At 33.3% G+C, this 22,504-nt stretch overlaps 1 protein-coding gene and 1 non-coding gene across 2 annotated transcripts; both read right to left on the reverse strand.

The window, feature by feature from the left end:
• Positions 1 to 7,003: 7,003 nt before the first annotated feature.
• On the reverse strand, positions 7,004 to 7,096 carry LOC145056213 (small nucleolar RNA snR60/Z15/Z230/Z193/J17). Its single transcript, XR_013685744.1, has one exon. It is a non-coding gene; the product is annotated as a small nucleolar RNA snR60/Z15/Z230/Z193/J17 (small nucleolar RNA).
• A 7,788-nt stretch (positions 7,097 to 14,884) lies between these two features.
• On the reverse strand, positions 14,885 to 17,541 carry LOC145053771 (protein LIKE COV 1-like). The gene is made up of 7 exons (XM_079001867.1): positions 17,267 to 17,541; positions 16,688 to 16,740; positions 16,278 to 16,387; positions 16,000 to 16,167; positions 15,825 to 15,922; positions 15,610 to 15,736; positions 14,885 to 15,097 (listed from the first exon to the last, which is right to left on the reverse strand). The coding sequence occupies exons 1-7, from the start codon at positions 17,405 to 17,407 to the stop codon at positions 15,003 to 15,005; spliced, it is 792 nt and encodes a 263-aa protein (XP_078857993.1). The 5' UTR covers positions 17,408 to 17,541; the 3' UTR covers positions 14,885 to 15,002.
• Positions 17,542 to 22,504: the final 4,963 nt, after the last annotated feature.

A 22,504-nucleotide genomic window follows, 5' to 3' on the forward strand; every position in this document is an offset into this window, starting at 1 on the left:
GATTGGGATGGGCCCATTGATTTGGTAGGGCTAGGCCCATTATGGTGGGTTGGGCCTACTGTGCAAACTGAGCCCAATGTGAGGGCTAGGCCCAATGTTATGTATAGTATGTGGTATTTTGGGGAATTTACTAAGCTTTGTGCTTACGGTTTTTATGGTTATGGTTTCAGGTAGTTCCGGTTCGAAAGGGAAGGGTCCGGCTTCATCACAGCGCATACACCCATGTTTCCGCATTATGATCATTTTGGGATTGTTCTCTGATAATTTTTTTCCTATAAATTACTTTTGAATATTTAGAAAAAATGATAATGAATGTTTGACTTAAATATAATTAATATTTTGGTTGAATTAAAAATAAAATTTTTACCTCATAATTTATGGGACATTACATCAAGCTACTCCTCCAAGTGGTCCTCTTCTTCTTCTCATTCACAAACCACCAACAAACACTATTTCAAGCTTAAAACTCATCAAATCACTCTAGAGTTTTGATTTCAGGGTAAAGGGAGATGGAGGTTGGTCTAAAATGTCCAAGAGATGAGTTTAAGTCATTTAAATATGGCACAAACCCTGAAAATTAGGGTTTGTCCCAGCCTTGCATACATCATGCGTACTTCACATACGCCCCACATACGTGGGTGGAATCCGCGACCAACAATTGGCTAGTACGCTAAGCGTAATCATAGAGTACGCCCCGTGTACTAGCAAGGGAACAAATTGATAACAAATTTGCATCAAGGGCTAAAAGAGAAACTTACCAAAACTTGAATGTTACACCTGTTCTTTTTTGCTAAAAATAATAATTTTGGACTAAATAATAAACTGACATGAAGCTTTGGGATTTTTAGACATTTCTCTTCCTTTGTATGTAAAACCAAAATCGATCATAAAGGAGTTTTGAAGATTTGTACCAATGTCAGTGGATGATAATTTATCAATTATGATGTTTCAATGAGTTATTAAGAATATTATATGTACATTATCTTCCATATGTTACATTATATCTTACTTTTACTATCAATTTGATTTGAACTATGTGAAGGGGTTTGTTAAACGTATTAGTATATTTACCATGTGTTGTAGAACTAGAAATAACTTTTGAGTATAGTTATTGTTGAGTTTTGGCTAAAGAATGAATAGTGTTATCTCATCCCATATTGCTAAAATAATGAAAGTTTGGGAAGAGCCCAAGCTTATAAAGGAAGACAAATGTGTTTCAATGCATCTCAACCAAAATACACTTGATGTGTTTAGTTCTTTCTTTCTTCTCTTATGATTGTAACAATTTCGCATATAGTGACTCATTCTTTCTGAAGGCGTATGCTTTTTCTCTGGTTTTGGAGTTTCCACATATATTCTTGTGTCTAAATTTTTTATTATTATTGTTAATGTAAGGATTGTTGGGGATCCTTGAGGACAATTTCCAACAAGTAGTTTCAGAGCTCCGAGTTTTAGAGGAGGTCTCGGTTTTAAAGGTCCGTCTTATGTTATGTGGTTGTAGATTTGTTTGATCTTCTAAAAATCAGTAATGAATCTTTATTGGTTGTATTATTGGAAGGTGTATCGGTACTTTAAAGGTTTGTCTTATGCTTTTGTGGTTGTAGCTTAGTCTAATCCTCCACATCATAAATAATGATTCAGTTAACTATTTTGTGTACGATAGAATTATATACATGATGGGAGTATATAAGTAAGGATGACAATGGGTTAGATTGGATCATAAACGAGTTGAAACTTTAAATTTTCATTAAAAAAACCTTAAAAATCAAATAATTCATCAAATAACACAAATTAAGTGTTTATAGTCATAAAACATTATAAATGGTTAATTTCTAAATTCTACGTAACTCGAATATCATTTTTACCAACTCAAATTCCAATAACAGTTACTAACCCATAGTTTTTGATAAATAAAAAATAATCAAAATATAATGATCAACTAAATAATAACACAAAATAAATATAAATTAAAAATATATATATTTAAAAATTTTAAACGGGTTGACGAGTTGTAAATGAGTTATAAATTTCAATCATAACCTGGCCTATTTAATTAAATGGGTTCAAAATCTAAACTCAACTTGTTATTTATTGGGTTGGGTTTGATTTGGATTGACGACTTCGGGTTGAGATTGTCACCCCTATATATAACATCTAGGGAAAGTTATGCTTAGGAAATACTTGGTACCTAAGCGTATCTGTTGTGACCCACATCTCTTTCATGAGAATCCTTTGTTGGCGTAATATTTTTAGGCATGTCCACTGTGACCCACTTCTCTTTCTTGGGACTTCTTTGTTGACGTAATACTTATAGGTTTGGTACACATTTTCCTAGTATATTGGGGATATGTAAGCGATATTAAAATACAGTCCTGAATGTAGAGAAATATGATGGAAGAATCAACTTTGGTTTGTGGCAAGTTCAAGTCAAGGATGTGTAGATTTAGTGTGGGTTACACAAGGCATTAAAAGGGAAACCAACCTCTTGTTTGTCTATAGCAAAAAAATGTTCTTGCAAATGTGTATGAGAAAGGATATTTGTTTGAAACTTCATCAATTATATCAAGTAAAAACATCTTAAATCGATTGTATTTCAAGGAACAATTTCACTCTTTATATGAATAGACATACAAAAAATTTCAGATCATCTAAATATTCTTGTTAGAACTAGAGGCAATTTGTGTGAAAGTTGAATATAAGGATAAAGCATTGAGACTCATGTCTTTGTGATGTTCCTATAAGCATATGAAGTGTATTATAATTTATGGAAAGAAACTCTTAAGTATGTATGAAGAAGACTAAGTAGAAAGCATGCGACTAACTACAAGCCATGCTAGAAGATTGTTGGAGACCTCTAATATTGTAGTGTTAAGAGACGATTCATATTCTAAAAACATATGGTCGATATTATATAACTTATTTTCATTGAAGCTTGTAAGGTGGGTTGCATTTTCCATTTGAAATTACAAAATAACCTCTAACCCGAGGTGGTACAAATGATTATAGTTAGGAACATATTGTTATAGAAAATCAATAACAATAAAATATTTTAGTGTATGAATGAAATGCATCTCCTAATTTTAATTATTCTTAAATATGCTTGAATTTAAATTTTGGTGAATACTTTATGATTTTATTTTTGTTTTGTTTATTTCACTAACTATGATACATGACCTTGAAAATGTACCGATGAGTATGATTATTACTCAGGGTCGTTCCAAACATATTTTAGGCCCAGAACGAAAGAAAAAATAGACCCTTGAAATATATAAATATCATCAAGTTTTTTCATAATAATTCAATGATCGAAAGAAATTACTTGTACTATCTTCTAAATATAACAATTTCTTAAAAAAAAAAATAGGTCCCCTTAAAAGATAGGCACTGAACGGTCGCCCCTATCGCCCACCTTTAAGACGAGCCTTTTACTACTAAAACTAGGACAAAAAAATCATTTGTATCACAACAAAAACACCAACCATGGGTAGAGCATATTAAGGACAAAAAATGCTTATTGCCCCCTTATTTTTAGAAGAATAGTATTTTTAGTTTCGGCCTCTTTCAAATTAATTGCTCAATTCTGTACCTAATTACAACAATAACCTTAAAGATAAGGCAAATTCATCGAACATTCCATGGTCAAGACACGGGTTGCATGTGTCTGCCGCTAAGCTTTACCAAAACACCGTCTTAACTCATATATGTGTATAAAATAAAATAATAGTTGAAAATACATATAAAAATATTAATTATTTAAAAAATTGTCGCCTTAAGTTACGCCTTACAAATGACGTGGCTCGCCAAGGCTCGAAAAAGCTTGAGGCTTGACATTGCCGCCAAGTTACGCCTTACGTTATTTAAAACCATGATGATAACGTCAAGTTGCCATACCTTCAATGCAAGCAAATCAAATCGACTGTTAAAGGAAGCATGAAATGTTGTCGCTTTGTATCTTTCCATGCCATTTAATTTTCAAAGAAAAAAATTGTGCACGCATGCAACACGTGACTTTTCATTTTATTTTATTTATTTTGTTCTTTTTTCTACATAAATTTTGTATACATAAATGTTATTTCTAAAAATATTTATTTTAAAAAATATATATTATGTTTTATTTTATTTTATTTTATATTCTTTAATTTAATGAAATAAAAATCAATGATAATCCGTTGTAAAAAGAATTTCAATGTAACGTAGGTTAGAAATAAATTGATGCACAACAGATATGCCATTGGGTTAAACAAGAATAACAAAACTTCATATCTCATTATGTAATACAAAAAATTATAAAGGCACTGCAAAATTATAAATTTCCATTTCATGCAAAAATACGGTATCACCTATTAACGGCATGGAGCTGCTTATGTGACACCTCCGTAAGTCACTCATATCACAAAACCATTTCCTTCTTTTCTCTTTCTCTCTTTCCCTTTCTATAAGATCAGGAAAACCATTTCCCCCTTTCTCTTTCTCTTTGCCTAACAAGTTAACATGTCATATCATGAGAAAGACCATTTCTCCTTCGAGTTAGGTTGGAGGGAGTAGCTCGGCACCTTCGCTAAACAGTTGCTAAAACATGGTCTTGTTGGTTGCTTAGTGAGAGAAAAGAGAAGAAATAATGATTGTTTGATAGTTTTTGATTGAAAACGTTAACTAGGAAATGTTTGTCTAAGTATTAAATTCTGACTGAGAAAAAAAAAAAAAAAAAAAAAAAAAAAACATTGTTTGATTATACATCTAACTGAATATGCTGACTAATACAAAATGACTATTTTATCCTAATACTATAATGATTAATAATAATCATCATCATAAAAACTTCTAGAATAATAGACATTAAATATATTATTTTGGGCTTAAACAACCCTCTAACTTGCTTGTAAACACCATTTTTGTATAAAGGAGTAGGGTTAAACAAAAAACCACACCGCAACTAAAATTAACAGCAAAAACCGCAACCAATAAAACCGATGGTGAAGTTTTCTGTTTTTCAAAAACCGCAAATTTGTGCTGCGGTACGATTATTAGTTACAACTTTTTTTATTAATTATTAATATATTAAATATTAAAAATAAGACAAGTTTCATGAATGAAATATGAATAAAATACTAAAAGACAAAAGTATATTTTTTGTTATGTTTAACTTTGAAAAATGATGAAATTAGACAATTTTAAGAAATTTTTTCTTAATTACTACTGAGTTGATGTTTTTAAGATATTATTGTTTGTGATTTAAGTTAATGATTTTTTTATGATTACAAATAATATGTTTGAACTCTTAAAGCCGTTTAAACTCTAAAATGTGGTTAAAAACCACACAAAATAACTGTACCAAATTCATGCGGTTAATAACCACAACACAGAAAAAACAAAATCGCACCGCAAAAATAACCGCATCAAGCGGTTTTGAAAATGGATTAACCGCATTTGCGGTTGGTGGTGAAATTTTAACAAATAACCGCATCGAACCGCACCGCGCTCACCCCTAAAGGAGACCTGAGTTTGATTCTTATAATGTCTCTCTATACACACAAATTTTTATCCAATGGCTCCGAAGGCAATGGTACCATTGGAAAGGCTTGATTCCATTTTCAATAAGCTATATGTTCCAATTTCTTTCTCGGCCAGACGATACTTTCCGCGTCATGAGCCATAAATGTCAAACCTATCTCGGTCAAGATTGGATAGTTGGGCAGGCATTCCCCTTTGGGTGTATGTGTTTATGGATACGCTAAGACACCTTAGTTTGCAAGGGGCTAAGCCATTCATTTAAGGACCGAAGCTTTCATCTGACTTCCCATATGTTCGAGACCATTATTTCTTAGTCGTTGAAGGCAGAAGAAAAACATCATATTTTAATGATTTAGAAATGTAATATTTGAAAAAGGATTAATGTATGGAAGGCCAAGTTTCTCTTTATTTTGGTGGTAAGCTCTCTCTTAAAATTAGTCCTTTCCACTATTCCTATACATACCTTGGGTCTCCTACAGGATTTCTAAGATAGAAAAGTGTTACGGCTAATTTATTATATCAAATAGGGCCTAAGACTTGTAACTAGTTTAGCAATTTCTACCTTTTTACAATTTATTTTATTTAAATAGTTAAATAAAATTAAAAAGAGAATATTTATCTTTTAAACAGCTTACCACTTCATATCATCATATTAATCCATATCATCATATTAAGTGATCATATTAAGTTTAGATGTCAATAAAATTAGAAAATTATGAGATGGCAGTAGTGCTCATAGTCATAAACGATCAAAATATCCAGAATCTATAATGATATATATATAGACAAAATGTTGTTGATGTATATGATAGTATTTCTTTTTTCTAACAGAAAATGAATATTGTACTACTTTTCGCTAGTGAAGAAAAATTTATATAATATTCAAGCAACAAATACAGGAAAAAAATGTTGGATTTTTATTACCTATTTGTTGTGCTTCTAAAAAATTAGAAGTTGTAATTATCAAATTCGCAGCGACATTGGTATAAATTTTCGTTAAAAGGTTTAACAATAGAGAATGAAGTTCCCATAATTTTTTTATTGCTGGATCCGCTCAATTTAGATTTTTTAAAAATAACGTAGTTTAATTTCAATTTTAAATTGTCACAAAAACAAAAAAAAAAAGATCAGAAGGCAAAAAAATCAGATTACTTCTATACATAAACCTGCAACTACACAAAATTAAAAACGAAAACATGATGTAATTTGGAGTGATTATAAGGATATTTTGCTTTAAACGAAAAAAAAAAAGATCATCCTTGTTATGGATGTAATTAAATAAAACAAACACATTATATAAATAAGAAACACTATGAGTCTTTATTTAAAAATGAAGACTTTCAAGATCATTAACTATAAAATTAAATGCAATTAAAAATGGTGGATCATTGATCAAAGAGCAATTTGAAATAATTTATAAAACCATATAAAAGATGCTAAATGCCAATTAAAATAAAACTAAAATTTGAAAGAAACAACACTAAAATAACTGAGAGTTCATCAGATAGGAGCGAAAGACTAAAAGAGATGTATAATCACAGAAGAACATCATTTGAACTATGCAAATGATCATCATTTGAAGCTCTCAATTAATACTTAGATTTAAATCGAAAATTAAAACCAATGATCTAGATACGTGGCCTCATAGAGAAGATTAGATTTGACAACATAGTAAGATTCAGACATATGCTTGTCTATTATTAGAATTTAATCATCGGCCAAAAAGATACAATGAAAAATACACTAAATCATCAAATAGGATATCAATCAACAAATAGAGGAAAACACCTCTACAACTACAACGAAAGTCGAAAGGTACCTTTTCACAACCGATTAAAATGCAAAAAGAAAGATGGATGATTCACTTGATAGCCCAAAAAACATCAAATATGTAAGAACAGAGATCAGAACAACGATTTATCAAGGTGGTGACTAGTAGCGAAGGACGTATAAACCATTAAAATAGTTGCGACTGAATTTGATAGATTTGTTGGTTGTTATTTATAGAGGCGCGATGAGGAGCTAGGGTTTTTATCCGGTGAGTATTGGTGATGGTTTGGGCCACCGATTTGTAATTTGAGGGTTTTTGGATTTGTATACGAGAAATTAAATTTATTTTTATTTATTTTTTTTTTTTAAACGGCAAACTAACTAAGGGATCGTTTGATAGTTGTTGACTATGTTAGAAATGCTGACTGAGTCTATATCTGACTGAGTTTATGCTGTTTGATTATTTATCTGAATGGTTGTGATGAATGAAAAAATGACAATATTACCCTTGTGTTGTCTCTTGTGCTGGATAAAAAAATTATAAAAACACAAATTATCATATAAAATCCAAATTAAAAATACATCAATTTTGATTTCATACAAATAAATTTTAACAAATTCATAGCATATAACACTTTCTTATCTTAACAAATTTTGATTTCTTATCTTAACAAAATTCACAGCATATAACACTTTTTTATCTTAACAAATTTTGATTTCTTATCTTAACAAAATTCACAACATATAACACTTTCTTATCTTAACAAATTTAATACAACATAAATTTTGATTTCATACAAATAAATTTTGATCTCATAAGCATATAACACTCTCTTGGGCATTTTGTCAAACACGTTGTGTGCACAACTTATCTCCTCTCTTTTCTAGCGGATTTTAGAGTGGCGTTGCTCCAAAAATATATTTACAAACAGATGCACATTCAAGCATTTGAAACAAGACAATGGAATCAAATCAAGATTCTATATTTTCAAAACCAGTAGATTTCTGCACTTGGGTAAAAAAAAAAAAAAAAAAAAAAAAAAAAAAAAAACGTTACCTGCAGTAAAGAGAATGGCGTAGGAGGTGCAGATCGAGGATGGCACTATGTAATCATCGTCGGAGAAGTTGTTGGTGATGGAGGCGATCAGCAGCAGATGTCGCTTTTGTCACTTCTTATTTTCAGTCAGGAGTTTTTTTTTTTTTTTTTTGCTTACCGGGTAATTGGATTGGTTGACCGAGGTTAATTGGAATGTTGACTGAATCAGCTATATTTTGTATTCATCAAACAGCTGACTGCTGACCGAGTCAGCAGTCAACACTGACCGGACCTGGTAAGTTGAAATCAAACAGGCCCTAATTTATTCCTAAATAACCATCTATTGCTAATTAAATTTACTTCTACCTTTTATTTATTTGATATATTTTTAATACGGTCTTAATGAGTTAGTTAAAAAAATATACAATGATGACACTTATCATAATTTTATTGGGTAAGAACATTTGTAGATATAAAAAGAAAAATATTTGTTTATTTAATTTTATTTGTTATTTTTTTTATTAAAATAAGTTCGATATTTTTAAATAATTAGGGGTAATATCCTTCAAGATTACTATCAAATATTTTTATGTAAAAACTCAAAAAAAAAAAAAAGATTTCAAATTTGTAAACAAAGTTTATAAAAAGACAAAAAAAATAACCATACAAAAAACAAAGTTATTGAACTCCTAAAAAAACAAAATTAGGGTGGAGAACCAAGATTCGAACGATATTCCGATTATGAGGAGTGGTCAGGCAGTGTCTTCATCATGGGTGTGTGGGGTACCTAGCTTATGTGGTTGATTTGCGAGTTGAGGGAAAGCAGTTAGTCAATGTTCACAATTCCGATTGTGAGGGAGTTTTCTGATGTTTTTCCAAATGATTTGTTTGTTGTGCTTCCCAAGAGGCAGGTGGAGTTCTGGATGGACGTAATCCTTGGTGTTGCCATGATTGTGAATCTGTCATATCGCCTTGCGCCATCCAAGATGCATGAGTTATCCACTCAGCTTCAGGAGCTATTGTAGAAAGAGTTTATTCAGCCGAGTAGCTCGTCGTGGTGAGCACCGATCTTTTTTGTCAAAGAGAAGGATGGTTCATACCAGATGTACATTGATTACAAGGAGTTGAACAAGTTGACGATGAAGAACCGTTACCCTTTGTCGAGAATTGACGACCTTTTTGATCAGTTGCAGGGAGCATCTTGGTTTTCCAATATCGATTTGAGGTCTGGTTATCATTAGATGAGGGTTCAGGAGGATGACATCCTGAAGATGGTCTTCCGAACTCGTTATGGACAATCTGAGTTCGTGGGGATGCCTTCCGGACTCACCAATGCACCGACAACATTCATGGATCTCATTAATCGGGTGTATAGGCCTATGTTGGAGGTCAATGATTGTTTTTATCGATGATATTCTTGGTCTATTCCAAGACCAATGATCAGCACGAGGAGCATTTACATGAGCTTCTTAGAGTTATTAGGGGGCGAGGTTGTACGCCAAGTTCTCCAAGTGTGAGTTCTAGTTGCGTAAGATCCAATTTCTGGGGCACTCGTCAATCAGGATATATGGTCTATTGGTCAACCCGGCCAAGATCAAGGTGATTATACGGTAGGAAGTTCCAAATTTTTTATCTGAGATTCGGAATGAACCAATAATTTAGGGCCCCAACTTAAACCTCTTCCTGAAGCGTATCACACCGTTTCAGGGTGATACCGTCAGTAAAATCATATCGCCGACCTGGAATTCTAACTCAGATCGATGCCTGTCAGCATAAATCTTCTGCCGACTCTTAGTTGTCTGTAATTTATACCTGATTTGTTGAATAATCTATGTCGTCTAAAGGACCACCTCGGTCTTTCCCATAACCCTATGACCGACCTATCCCCAACGTATCGGTGTACGACACTTACTCCCGTAACGAATCTTAAAAGGTGGCGCACCAATACTATAGTGATAAATGTTATTGTATGAAAACTCATCTAATGGAAGGTAGGAGTCGCAACTCCCACCGAAATCTAAAACACATGCTCTCAACATATCCTTTAGCATCAGGATGGTCCGCTCGGTTTGGTCACTAGTATGCGGATTATAAGCGGTACTAAAGTGCAATCCCATACCCAGTTACTCATGGAACCTCTACCAAAATTGTGAAGTAAACTGAACATCTTGATCAGATACAATGGAGACTAGAACACCATGTCGAGCGACGATCTCGTGCACATAAACATTGGCTAATTTATCGGTCAAGGAACTCTCTTGAATAGCTAAGAAGTGGGCACTCTTGGTCAGAGAATCCACAATGGGCCAAATTGCATGAAACCCCTTAGTTGTCCTTGGTAACTTGATGATAAAATCCATGGTGATATGTTCCTATTTCCACATGGGAACCTCTTATGCTCGGCCTTGATAATCCGACAGGTCAAGACCTCTCCACATACCAGACTTTCTATCTCTTCATGCACGACCACCAATCGATAAGTCTTAAATCCCGATACATTTTTGTGGCTTCGGGGTGTATCGAGATTCTGGACTTATGTGCCTCCTCCATCATGGTCTGCCTGACCCCACCAAAATCTGGAACTCAAACCTGACCGCACTGAGTCAACAAATCACGACTATTAGTCGAAAACCTGTCAATCTCACTATTGATTCTCTCCTGCTTCCAATTTTCCTTCTTGAATCCCTCGGCATGAGCCTCCCTAATCAATTCCAGAAGCATGAATTCGATAGAAATCCTCATACACAAGCCCCTAACATAAGTATTAGCCGACTTACGGCTCAAAGCGTTAGCGACCACATTCTCTTTCTTTGGGTGATAAATAATCTCGCAGTCATAATCCTTGACCATGTCAAGCCATCTACGCTACCTCATATTCGGGTTCGGTTGATCCATGAGATATCTCAGACTCTTGTGATTTATGTAGATGGTAGACCAGAACCCATATAGATAATGTCGCCAAATCCTGAGGGCAAACAACACCGCCCCCAACTCCAGATCATACGTCAGATTTTGAACATCATGAAGATTCAACTGTTTAGAAGCATACACAATAACCCTCCCTCTCTACGTGACAATGACCCCAAATCGGTGATAGACGCATCACAATATACAACAAAATCCTCCATGCCCTATGGAAGTACAACATCGGGGCCTCACATACTTTATGTCTCAGCGTCTTGAATGTATCCTGCTGCTCAGGCCCCAACAAAAATCCATGCCCTTCCTCGTAAAACAAGTGAGAGGTACAACAACCTTGGAGAATTCCTGAATAAACCTCTGATAATACCCTACTAAACCCAAAAAACCCCTGATCTCCATAGGTACTTCGAGACCTCCCACTGCATAACTTCCTCTATCTTGTCCGGGACGATTAGAATCTCGTTTTGGTTAACAAGGTGTTCCAAGAACTGAACCTCCCGTAACCGGAACTCACACTTTGAGAACTGAACCTCCCGTAACTGAACCTCCCGTAACCTCCCGTAACCGAAGGTCCTCCTTATGTTGCTCCCTGGTCTTGAAATAGAATAGGATATCATCGATAAAAACAATGACCGAACAATCAAGCATAGGCCTGTATACCTGATTCATAAAATCCATAAATATCCTTGGTGCATTGGTGAGCCCAACAACATCTCCACGAACTCGTAATGACCATAACGAGTTCAGAATGTTATCTTCTCCACATCCTCCTCTCTGACTCTCATTTAATGATACTTGTTAGGGACAAGATTCTCAACCCTATTTAGGATCTCGAATCTTCAAGAATTTCAGGATCCTGACCATTATTATTACTATTATTTCCTAACATTTCCAACATATATATTTTTATTATTTTTCTCACGTGTGTAGAATTAGTCGACATAAGACTCATTCTCAATGAAGAAACACTTCAATCAGACAAAATACCTAGGAATACCAAGTTAATCTTAGTTGATTTTTGACCAAAACAATTTGGCGCCTATCGTGGGGCCGTAGTGTTCGTAATCCTCAAAAATCATGTCTACACAACCAATCCTTTCTTCCTCCTTTGTTCCCTCTGTTCCTCCAAAAAATATTCCACCTGCTCCAAGCGGGTTGCATGGTTAGAGGAAAACTTCTGATGTGCCAAAGAAGAATACTCATCTGGTTGCTCCATGATCCCTCGGATCCCAGGATCCTCCTACCTCAGTCTCTAATGATGAACTCTTCTCCATGATGAAGATGTTGACACAATAGGTGGCTCAACAATAGGAAGACAACAAAACACTACTCAAGGAAGTGGAAAGGATAAGGGCAGAGATCCGCAAACTTCAAGAGGTGACACCTTCAATCCTAAAACCGGGAATCCTAAATTTCGACAATCCTGGATCCATGGGGAAATGCCTAAAATTAACAATCCCAAACATCCACAATCCTGTGACCCAAGATCTTGATGAAACCTTTAATACTCCCAATAACAGAAATATTGGCAACTTCTTTAATAGTAACACTACCAGCAATAACTCTGTGGATCTTAATGCAGGAATAAGTCCAATTATGGCCAAAGAACTCCAACAATTAAGTCAGATTATCTCAAGCGTACCCAGGGTGGTCCAAGATATACTGGAAGCATTCCCCACCAGTCACATGATCTCAAGATTTATCCCTTCAATAGCTGATACCGAAGTTCCCAAACGCTTCCAAACTCCCAGCATGAAGCCTTACGATGAAACCACAGATGCAGAAGAACATATCGCACAAGATAGGGAAATAATGAAGATCATTCCCATTCCACTACACTTAAAAGAAATATGTTTATGCAAAGGCTTCAGATCGACTCTAAGAGGATCAGCCTTAAAATGGCTTCTTAATGTTCCTCTTCATTCTATTACCTCTTTTGCCAAGTTAATCTTTCAATAATCAATTTTCTTGCAACAAAATGTTTGAAAGGATCACTAGTGATCTTTATCGGGTGGTCCAGGATCCCAAAGAATCCTTAAGGGTTTTTGTAAGCAGGTTTGACAAGGAATCTCTAAACATACCAAACATCGACATGACCACTGTCGTGGAGGCCTTTAAGAGGGGTTTGAAGAAGGACTCTCTATTCTACGAAAATCTTGTGATGACTCCATGCAAACGTATAGATGAAGTCAAAAGTTGAGCACTAAGGTTCATTATATTGGAAGAATACAAATAAATACAAAAGAGGGCCAGCATACCAATTTCATATGACAATCCCAACAGGAAGGATGAATCCTCAACCCAGAGATCCTATAAGTCAAAACCGTATTCCAAACTCAATTATCATAGGGTTAACACACTTGTTGGTGAAGGGGAAAAAGAAGAATTTCCTAAAATTACTGACTATTGCTTCTTTGTAGATGTTCCAGGCCTAATATTCGTCATGCAGGATCTTGACGACAAAGCAAGATGGCCAAGAAAAGGAGAAAATCTAACAACTAGAAAGACAAATCCAAGTGGTGTGCATATTACGAGGATTTCGGCCACAACATTGAGGATTGTAAAGCCCTCAGGAAGGAGATTAGTTATCTCTTGAGCAATGGTTATCTCAAAGAGATCCTAAGAAGGAAAAAGAAAGATCCATGGAAAAAAGAGCAAGACCCTGCGAAGATCCTGGAAAATCTAGGATCCCCTCCCTCGGATGCCATGGTAATCAATGTTATTTCCGGAGGATCTGACATCTGTGGAACTTCTTATTCTGCAGCTAAAAGGCATGCCAAAATGTCCAAGACGGAAAATGAGGAAAGACCCCGAAAAAACACACCGCCACCTCTGCTATTATTTAACCCCACCACGACCATCTCTGTCACTTATACCACCACCACCTCTGCCACCAACCGTTATAATCATATATGAATACTCAGTGAATAGACATATATGTATAATCATTTATGTTTAGACATATACATATAAACATGTATAATCATATATGATTATATATTTCTACCATATAATCATTTATGATTAGGCATACCCTGCTGTTGCCGATACGCTGAAGCGTTAGAGAAACAAATGAAAAATACATAGTTGACGTTAAATCTCAATATCTCTATTTATTTTTTTTGAATCTCAAATGGACCGTTAGATGGGTTTCCAAAATACAACTATTTAACTTATGGAAATTAACTCATTATTTCATTTTCATGTAATTGATATTATTAATGCAATGTTAATATTAACATAGTAACCGATGAGGTAATTAGTTACTCCTTGATATGGTTTCCAAAATACAACTATTTAATGATAATTGATACAACAGAAGTACAAGCTATCAATTCTTTTTCTATATTGGAATCCTTAAAAGAGGTCTATGGGATCAATATTCTATATTGGAATCCTTAAAAGAGGTCTATGGGATCATATGATGCTTACTAAGAAACATATATAATGTTAAAAAAATGTCATAATAAACGGAAAGATAAAGTTATATTGGTATTTCCTTCACTTGAGTTAAATAAACTCGATAGCATCATTTGATAACTTCGTATCATGTTTTCACAATTAAACTGACTCAATAAAACATTTTTTTAATCAACCTCCATAGCGATATAACTAATTTATAACACCAAAATCAAACCACAAGAATCACAAAATTATAACCCTAAATTCAATATCAAAACATTTGTCTACATGATCTTTGTTAGATTTTTTAATCAAGTGCAAAACATGATTAACTTAAGAATCTAAACTATTCACATACTCCTCAGCTTCTGTTGTTTCTAGGTCCATACTCTTTAATGGCCAAATCAAATGTCGTTAAAATTTGTGGCATCGACATGCCACCAGATACCACAATTTCTGTACAAACAAAAAAACAACCCAAAATAAATTACTTTTTTTTTTCAGTGTTGTCTGGATAAATGATGTTTAAAAAATATTTGAGAAAATAACGACACACTTGGGGAAAATGAAAGGAAAAAATAAATAAAAACAAATTTCTTAAAAGTTAGGACTTAATAGGAAAAAACTAATTTAACTGACTTTCCTTATTAACTCATTCTTCTTGTATTAAGTAAAAAATAAACACATATGTATAGCTTACCAGATCATGTCCCTATTAAGTTAACTTAATGGGGACATGTTTTGATCTGGTAAGCTTATATATAGGTGTTTCTTTTTTATTTAATATAGAAAGAATGACTTAATAGGAAAAGTCAGTGAAAGAAGGCTTTTCCTATTAAGTCCTAACTTTTAAGAAATTTGTCTTTATTTATTTTTTCCTTTCATTTTCCCCAAGTGTGTCGTCATTTTCTCAAATACTTTTTAAACATCATTCACAAAATTAATAAAATAACAAAACGATAACTCACCAATTCCTTCACGAACAGATAAGTTTGGTCTAATAACATCTTTTGATTTCACCAAAAATATATCACCAATGTAAAGATGATTTGTTGGGACATACACCGAATACAACTCTTCATCCCCCGAATAACTCTATTTTACAAAAAAATATATATACATTAACAAACAAATCGATAATTATACAAATACATACAAATTTTCAAAACATAAAAACACACACCTGGAGAATGAAGGATGAAGTAATGAACCCAAATGCATATTCACCAACACGAGGATGCCTCATAATCACAACTTCCTTAAAAGCTCGTGTATTTTGATCTGCATTTTTAGATTCAAATAATGTTTTTTTTTATTATTATTAAAGGGTAATAAGAGTTAGGGTGGGGCCCACGAACCAGGAGATATTGCAGCACTAATTTGCTTAGAGGCATCATAAATATGGCGAACAAATGGCATTCTTTTGATAAACCATTCACCAAGGCTTAAGACAGATGCACCCAACCATGAAGACATGAAGATCCCCACCACAAATATGAATGTTACCGAAGTTATAAACCCAAGACCTAAATAAAATTAATTTTATAATTTGATTAATTAGGATCAAAATGATGAATATCATGAAACTTTAACATTGAAATTTGGTGTAAATGAATAGCATAAAATGTATGCTTACCAAATATATTTATGCCAAGTTGAGCATAGATAGGAGAGAAGAAACCATCCACAAAATGTATAAACCACCATGTTATGTAGAAAGTAATAGCTAATGGTAATAGGATCACACTACAACAAAAACAAAAAGAAAATGTGATCATATATTCATATCTAATCTATGGTTGTAGGTTATTATGATGATAATGAAAAGGGCATTCACGTCTTTTTCACAGTTGAGATATCGAGAATGTGTCCTTATTCACCTTTTTCGGTTGGTGGGATAAAGAATTGCAATTCTTTTTCCAAGGACATCAGTTTCAGTTACAGTCCAATGCACGCAATACACAATACAGAATACAGTCTGTTCTTTTATGTCATATCATGTCATGTCATATAAGTAAAAGGATTAGAAATGGGAATTATGCATACCATCCAGTCATGAATTTTTTAGATGCCCAGCTTTGAAGAACTTTGGAGAAAGTCTACATGAAAAATGTAATGTATGAGGTAAGATGAATGTAGAAGAGACACTAATAGGACATAAACATAAAATCAATTGTACATTTTGAAAATCTTGGAGCATAAACTGGGATTATTACTAAAAATTGACGATATGAACGAACGATTGGTTCTTAATTTGGACCAAATAACCAAAATACGACTTGCAATTGAGTTGTTTTCAAGAGACGTGTGACAATGAATGTCTATCCGTAGTCAAGATCCGAATTTTCAATTCAATTCGGCAATGGAACTAAGCACAATTCAGGATTTTCCTTCGTTCTCATAAACCCTCCTAAAAAAACTCTTGATCAAGACCTAATTTTGCGTTTCAGAAACCAAATCAAAGCAATTAGTAAACCTAAAAGCATAAACATTAAAAGGTGTTTCGTCTAAAAGTAAAAAACCCTGATCAAATATTCAATTGGGATCAATAACCAACCAAACCAAAATGAAGCAATCAAATTTAACAAAATACATTCGAAAATGCAAAAGGGTATGAAGGAAAACCTCACGGCCGGCGTGATGAGAGAAGGGAGTTGCAGAGGACGGGGGTTTTGGAGATACTTGTTGGTCATCAGGGGTGTTGGCGATGGGTAGAAGCAGCTCTCGATCTCTGTCTCTGATGACGGGTGATATTTGATCACCCATTTTTCTGCAAAATTTCCGAGATATCCTAATAATCTTGAACTTAGAAGAACGAATTTTGTATCGAGAATCGCTGAGAAACGTCTTCGGGGCTAAATAAATTTGGAGTTGCGTGTCGAGAGGTTGAGAATTTCTGTTAAACCCTGAATATATATAAATATACTTTGAGCACTACGTTAACACTTCTTTCAATATCAACTTTAATGTTTGGTCCTTCACCAAAAAATTTATCTCCTTCTCATCCAAAAACTATGCCTACAGAGTTTATAAATATGTGATTCAAAGAAATCTTAAATTTTATATGATTTACGTTAAATAAAATACCAAATGGCTGTTTGATAGTTATTTATTGAGTCAAGATATGATTGAGTTAATGTATGACTGAGTCAGACACAACTATAAATTAAGAGACATATCAAAGAATCCATAACTAAGTTAGAGGCTTCTAAGTGTGATATTAAACTACATATAGTTTTTTAACCGAATCGAACTAGAACTGGTTGGAACCAAATAGTGGTATTTGATCTGGTTTTTAGTTATTAGTTTAAGTCTTATTCGGTTTTTGATGTTTTTTGTTCTGGTTCCGAACATTTTCTTAGATAGCACATATCATAATAGAATCGACCCGAACTGATTTGAATCGAATAGTGGTATTCGGTCCGTTTTTTAGTTCTTAGTTTGAGGCTTATTTGGTTTTCGGTTTCAATCCGATTCCATATACCTATATTAAATAGTTTGGATATGACCAAGTCAAACTTAACCTATTACTAGACTCAATAAGAAGCATATCAAACAAGCCTTGTCCTATAATATAACACATTAATTCATATCAAGACACCAAATGATATTGGCCTTGCTAGTAGGCCAAAACATCATAATACATTATTGTCACGTACTTAAGTTCAAATCCATTCCATGCCCGTGCGGTGAGGTTCCCCGTAAAACCTCGAGACCAACCTTCCTACATACACATCTCAACTAGTTTAACTGACTAATTGTGTCTAACCCCTATAGCTATTAATCCCCTTCACAGTCAAACCCTCTTGCGATTGTGACTCGGCTTGATGGAAACAACTAGACTAACAATGCCATATATGCATATGCATCCCGCTTTGATCTCAACGGAAAGCTAAAAAGTGGCATGGTCTTCCTCTCTAGGTTTCCACGATCACATCATATATGGGTCGTGACATTTTTTCCTACTACTAAAATGCAACATTTCCTTGTGTCATATTACAAGAACTTATGCAACGTCAAGTTTATCAACATATTATATAGTCATACACAAAAACCCACTATGGCCATCTCATATGATCTCTGGCCTATTAGGATGGAGCTTCTACTTCTTTGCCCCTCGAGTGTGGATCTCTCTCGATGTCACCCCCTCGAGTTAGAAGCAACTTGTCCCTTCTCTTGAACTTCACAAAGTGAGTACCATATAGTATGGTTTTCCATAGTTCCACACTTAGGATCTTCCCAGAATCCCTTTTAACTACACATCCATGAACCACAATACTATATCACAACCCATTGGGTCAGATTCCTTGGCATATGGACACCCACAATATTTCCAAAAATATGGAGTAATCCTCAGTAAGTTACCTATACTTTTGGGCGCTTCACCCTTTTGTCTGCCTCTACGGACCTATGAAAGTGTGCAACATTGGTATTGTCTTATGTCATCTTTCTATGATACCAATTGTCACATACTTAAGTTCATAACCATTCCTTGCTCCTACATCGTCCCAATTTTCCTTGTAAAACCTCAAGACTAGTCTTCCCACATATATGTGTTACGTATAATATTCACATAGTGTACACATATAATTTTTCAGTTAAAAGAGAATTTAGTTAAGGTAAATATACTAGGGGCATGTATTATTAGGTAATTAACTCACCTCAGTTATTATGGATACCAAAATTCACTTCTAGAGTTGTTTGGATGTCTAAATGGTCACCTAAAAATATCACTAATTAAGTAATTAATTGTTAGTCACCTTATAATCCTCCAAGTTAAATTATATATACTTTAATATCACATTGTATACCTTACATATCATGCATAAGTGGATTGACCTAATAACACAGAATGAGTTTAAACCTCTAATAATCTTTTGCAACTTGTATATTTTGATCCCAAGACTGCTAATTCGAACTCTAATGAATTAGGATGCTTAATTAGAGTTTAATGCTTTGTTCCAACACTAACTTAAAAATATGATTAACTTCAAGAACATCCCTAATTCATCAAATAAATAATGGTCTTTACTATCTCCCAGTTAAAACTTTAAAACTTAAGGTATGGCCACTAAATTGGAATCTCTCCAATTATTTGAACTTAGAACACTATAATCCAATTCAAAATCATTAGAAAATATTAAATCCAAATTCAAAATTTTAATTAAGTAGATCAAAGATGATCCACCAATGTTAGAGCTCATAAACTTCATCGAAGTTTCATAACATAAAATCTAACCATCATGGTGATTTTAGCACATGAACTGGGCTTGGAATCATTGAAACTAAATCTAAAAACACTCACAAGCCTAATCATACTTCGAAATTGTTTCATTTAATAATGGATGAATTCATAAAGCCATGTGTAACATCCTGATTTCGAGATTAAGTTTAAAATTTATTAAAATAATTATATTAAATAATAAATATATAATTATTTAAATAAAAAGAAAGTAATGAAAATATATTTAAGTTCTCAATTAGAAAATAAAGTTTTATGATTTTAAATGGAAAAATATCTAAAAGTGGGGTAATTTTGATAAATTAGGAAAACCCTTCATTTTGATCAAGGCTTAACTTGAATAAATATTATGGACCATATTTGTTACAATTATTTTTATAAGGGGTTAAATTTGTAAAATCAAATTAAGGCTAGTTGTTAAAGTCCATTGGTGGTAAAAGTGATAAAATATAGAGTTGAAGGGTACTAGTTAACAATTGCATAAGTTAAGAAACTATCTTCTCCCCAACCTGTATTATCCAAATCTAGATCTAGAGATTGAAAAATACCTATGGAGATTTGGAGCTTTTGAGAAGGTTTTGGAGTGGAAATCACAATCTTTGTGTCAAAGTTGAGCTAGGAAAATTGAAAAGATACAATTAAACCTTATCTTGTTCCTAAATTCAAGTTAGGGTTAGGAGAAATCTTCCAACACAAAATTTAAGCATGTTAAAGATGTTTGATTGAGGTTTTGAATTATTTTGATCATTATATTTCTAGTCTACTTCAATTCTTAGCATTTCAAACTTGATTTAAACATAAATGAATTTTTAAAGCTTCAAAACACTAACAATGATGGAAATTTGAATACAATTTTGTTCTCATAAAATTAATGTTGTTTCTAAGTTTACTTTGATGTGTATAAGAATTATTTAAGGAATCCACAATTTGTTAATAGTTATGCTAATTGATCTAATGGATATTTTCAAGTTGACATTTGGCTTCAATGGAGTTTGTCAAGCTCATTTTCAAGGTTTAATCTAGTCATTTGACCATTAAAACTCATTGAAATGTTTTAATCTTAAGTGATTCAGTCAAATTGAAACATGAATTTTGATGATTTGTAATTAATAGTGGTTTTGTGTTATACTGGAACTCATGGAACTTCATTTGAGTGTAAACAAGTTTTACATGTTATTGATTTAATGGATCATCACTTTTGTTCATTTATCTTTGTATAATTATGCTTTAAAAGGTTAAAATCAATTTAGGGTATCATTTAACTCTATTAAGAAAGTTGGAATCAATGTAGATGAATTTATGAGGTTAAATGAGGCTTAAGGCTTAATTTGGGAGTTGGACGACTTCTATCAAAATCATCCAAATTTTCAAAACATTAAGACGTTGCAAATTAATTCATTAATGAAGTAAATTGTAATTAAGTAGTAAAATATGTTATTAGGACTTATTTCACATACACTTCTAATGTGGAGGGTCTTAGAAGGTTTGAGAGTAGTGAAATCATTGTACATTACCTAAACTTGTCAGGAATATGGAAATGGATAAGTTCGGGCACTAACACGATTTGTGTTTTTCTCAAGAATCAAAGGACACAACCCATGTCCTATTCTATCTTGAAACAATGAAAACATCATACTTTTATTTGATTGATCCGTTTGACCTCGGACCAATTTCATTGTTCTTCCAGTGACTTAACTAGCTTATTTATAATATAAAATAGATTCGTCGTGTTTTAATTAATTATTAATAACTTAATAAAGTTTAAATAATGAGCATAAACTATTTATATATGAGCATAAACTACTAGCCTAATATGAAGCTAATGTGAGTAAATACCAAGAATACATGTCCTGTATAACTACTTTGGGTAGAAGTTTGACTTATTTATATATAATGATATTCTTTATTTCTATGCGACTGATATATATAATTTCTTGTATTCATGAAATATATTTTGAAAGTGTTTTCACTTGTGGAATATTATGTTTGGTTTAAAAAATTTGTTTAAGCATCTTATATGTATATGCCAATTAGGATGGATCGACAGAAGTGCTTCCTGGATACTTTTGGGATTAACTCTCATTACCTCATGGTTGACGGTTATGACATAAGTTGCCACATAAGCTATAAAGTTTAGGGATGGAATTTTTCAACACATTAACTATAAAAAGAAAAACTTTGTATCAAATAGAAAGCAATCGACTCAACACATAAGGAATGTCAATACCTCTCCTTTCCAAATTGGTTATAGTAGGCAACTTATTCAAATGTTTGACCATGATAGTGACTAACTTATTCCATTTAGCTGGAATTATGTCCACTATCAAAGTGAGTGTGTCGGTTTCTATTTGGTCCTTGGTTGGAACTCGGTGGGATTTAGATATCATATTTTTGACATGTATACAGATTAGTTAAGTGATTTTTGAGGCTTCATTTACATCATATTGTCAAGACTTTCTTGGAAGCCACTTACTATATGCTTTAGTGGATTCTTTAGTTGGTTCGGAATGCTACTATCTTCACCAAAGTGAAGCATATGATATTCAAATTTTGGGCTTCTAATAGGTGTAGGAATGTAAAACCTAATAGGGTTGGGTGGCTTTATTATCATATTTTGTTTA

This window comes from Lactuca serriola, chromosome 5 (assembly GCF_051521515.1).
Source record: "Lactuca serriola cultivar US96UC23 chromosome 5, Lser_US96UC23_V15, whole genome shotgun sequence".
Classification (NCBI taxonomy): domain Eukaryota; kingdom Viridiplantae; phylum Streptophyta; class Magnoliopsida; order Asterales; family Asteraceae; genus Lactuca; species Lactuca serriola.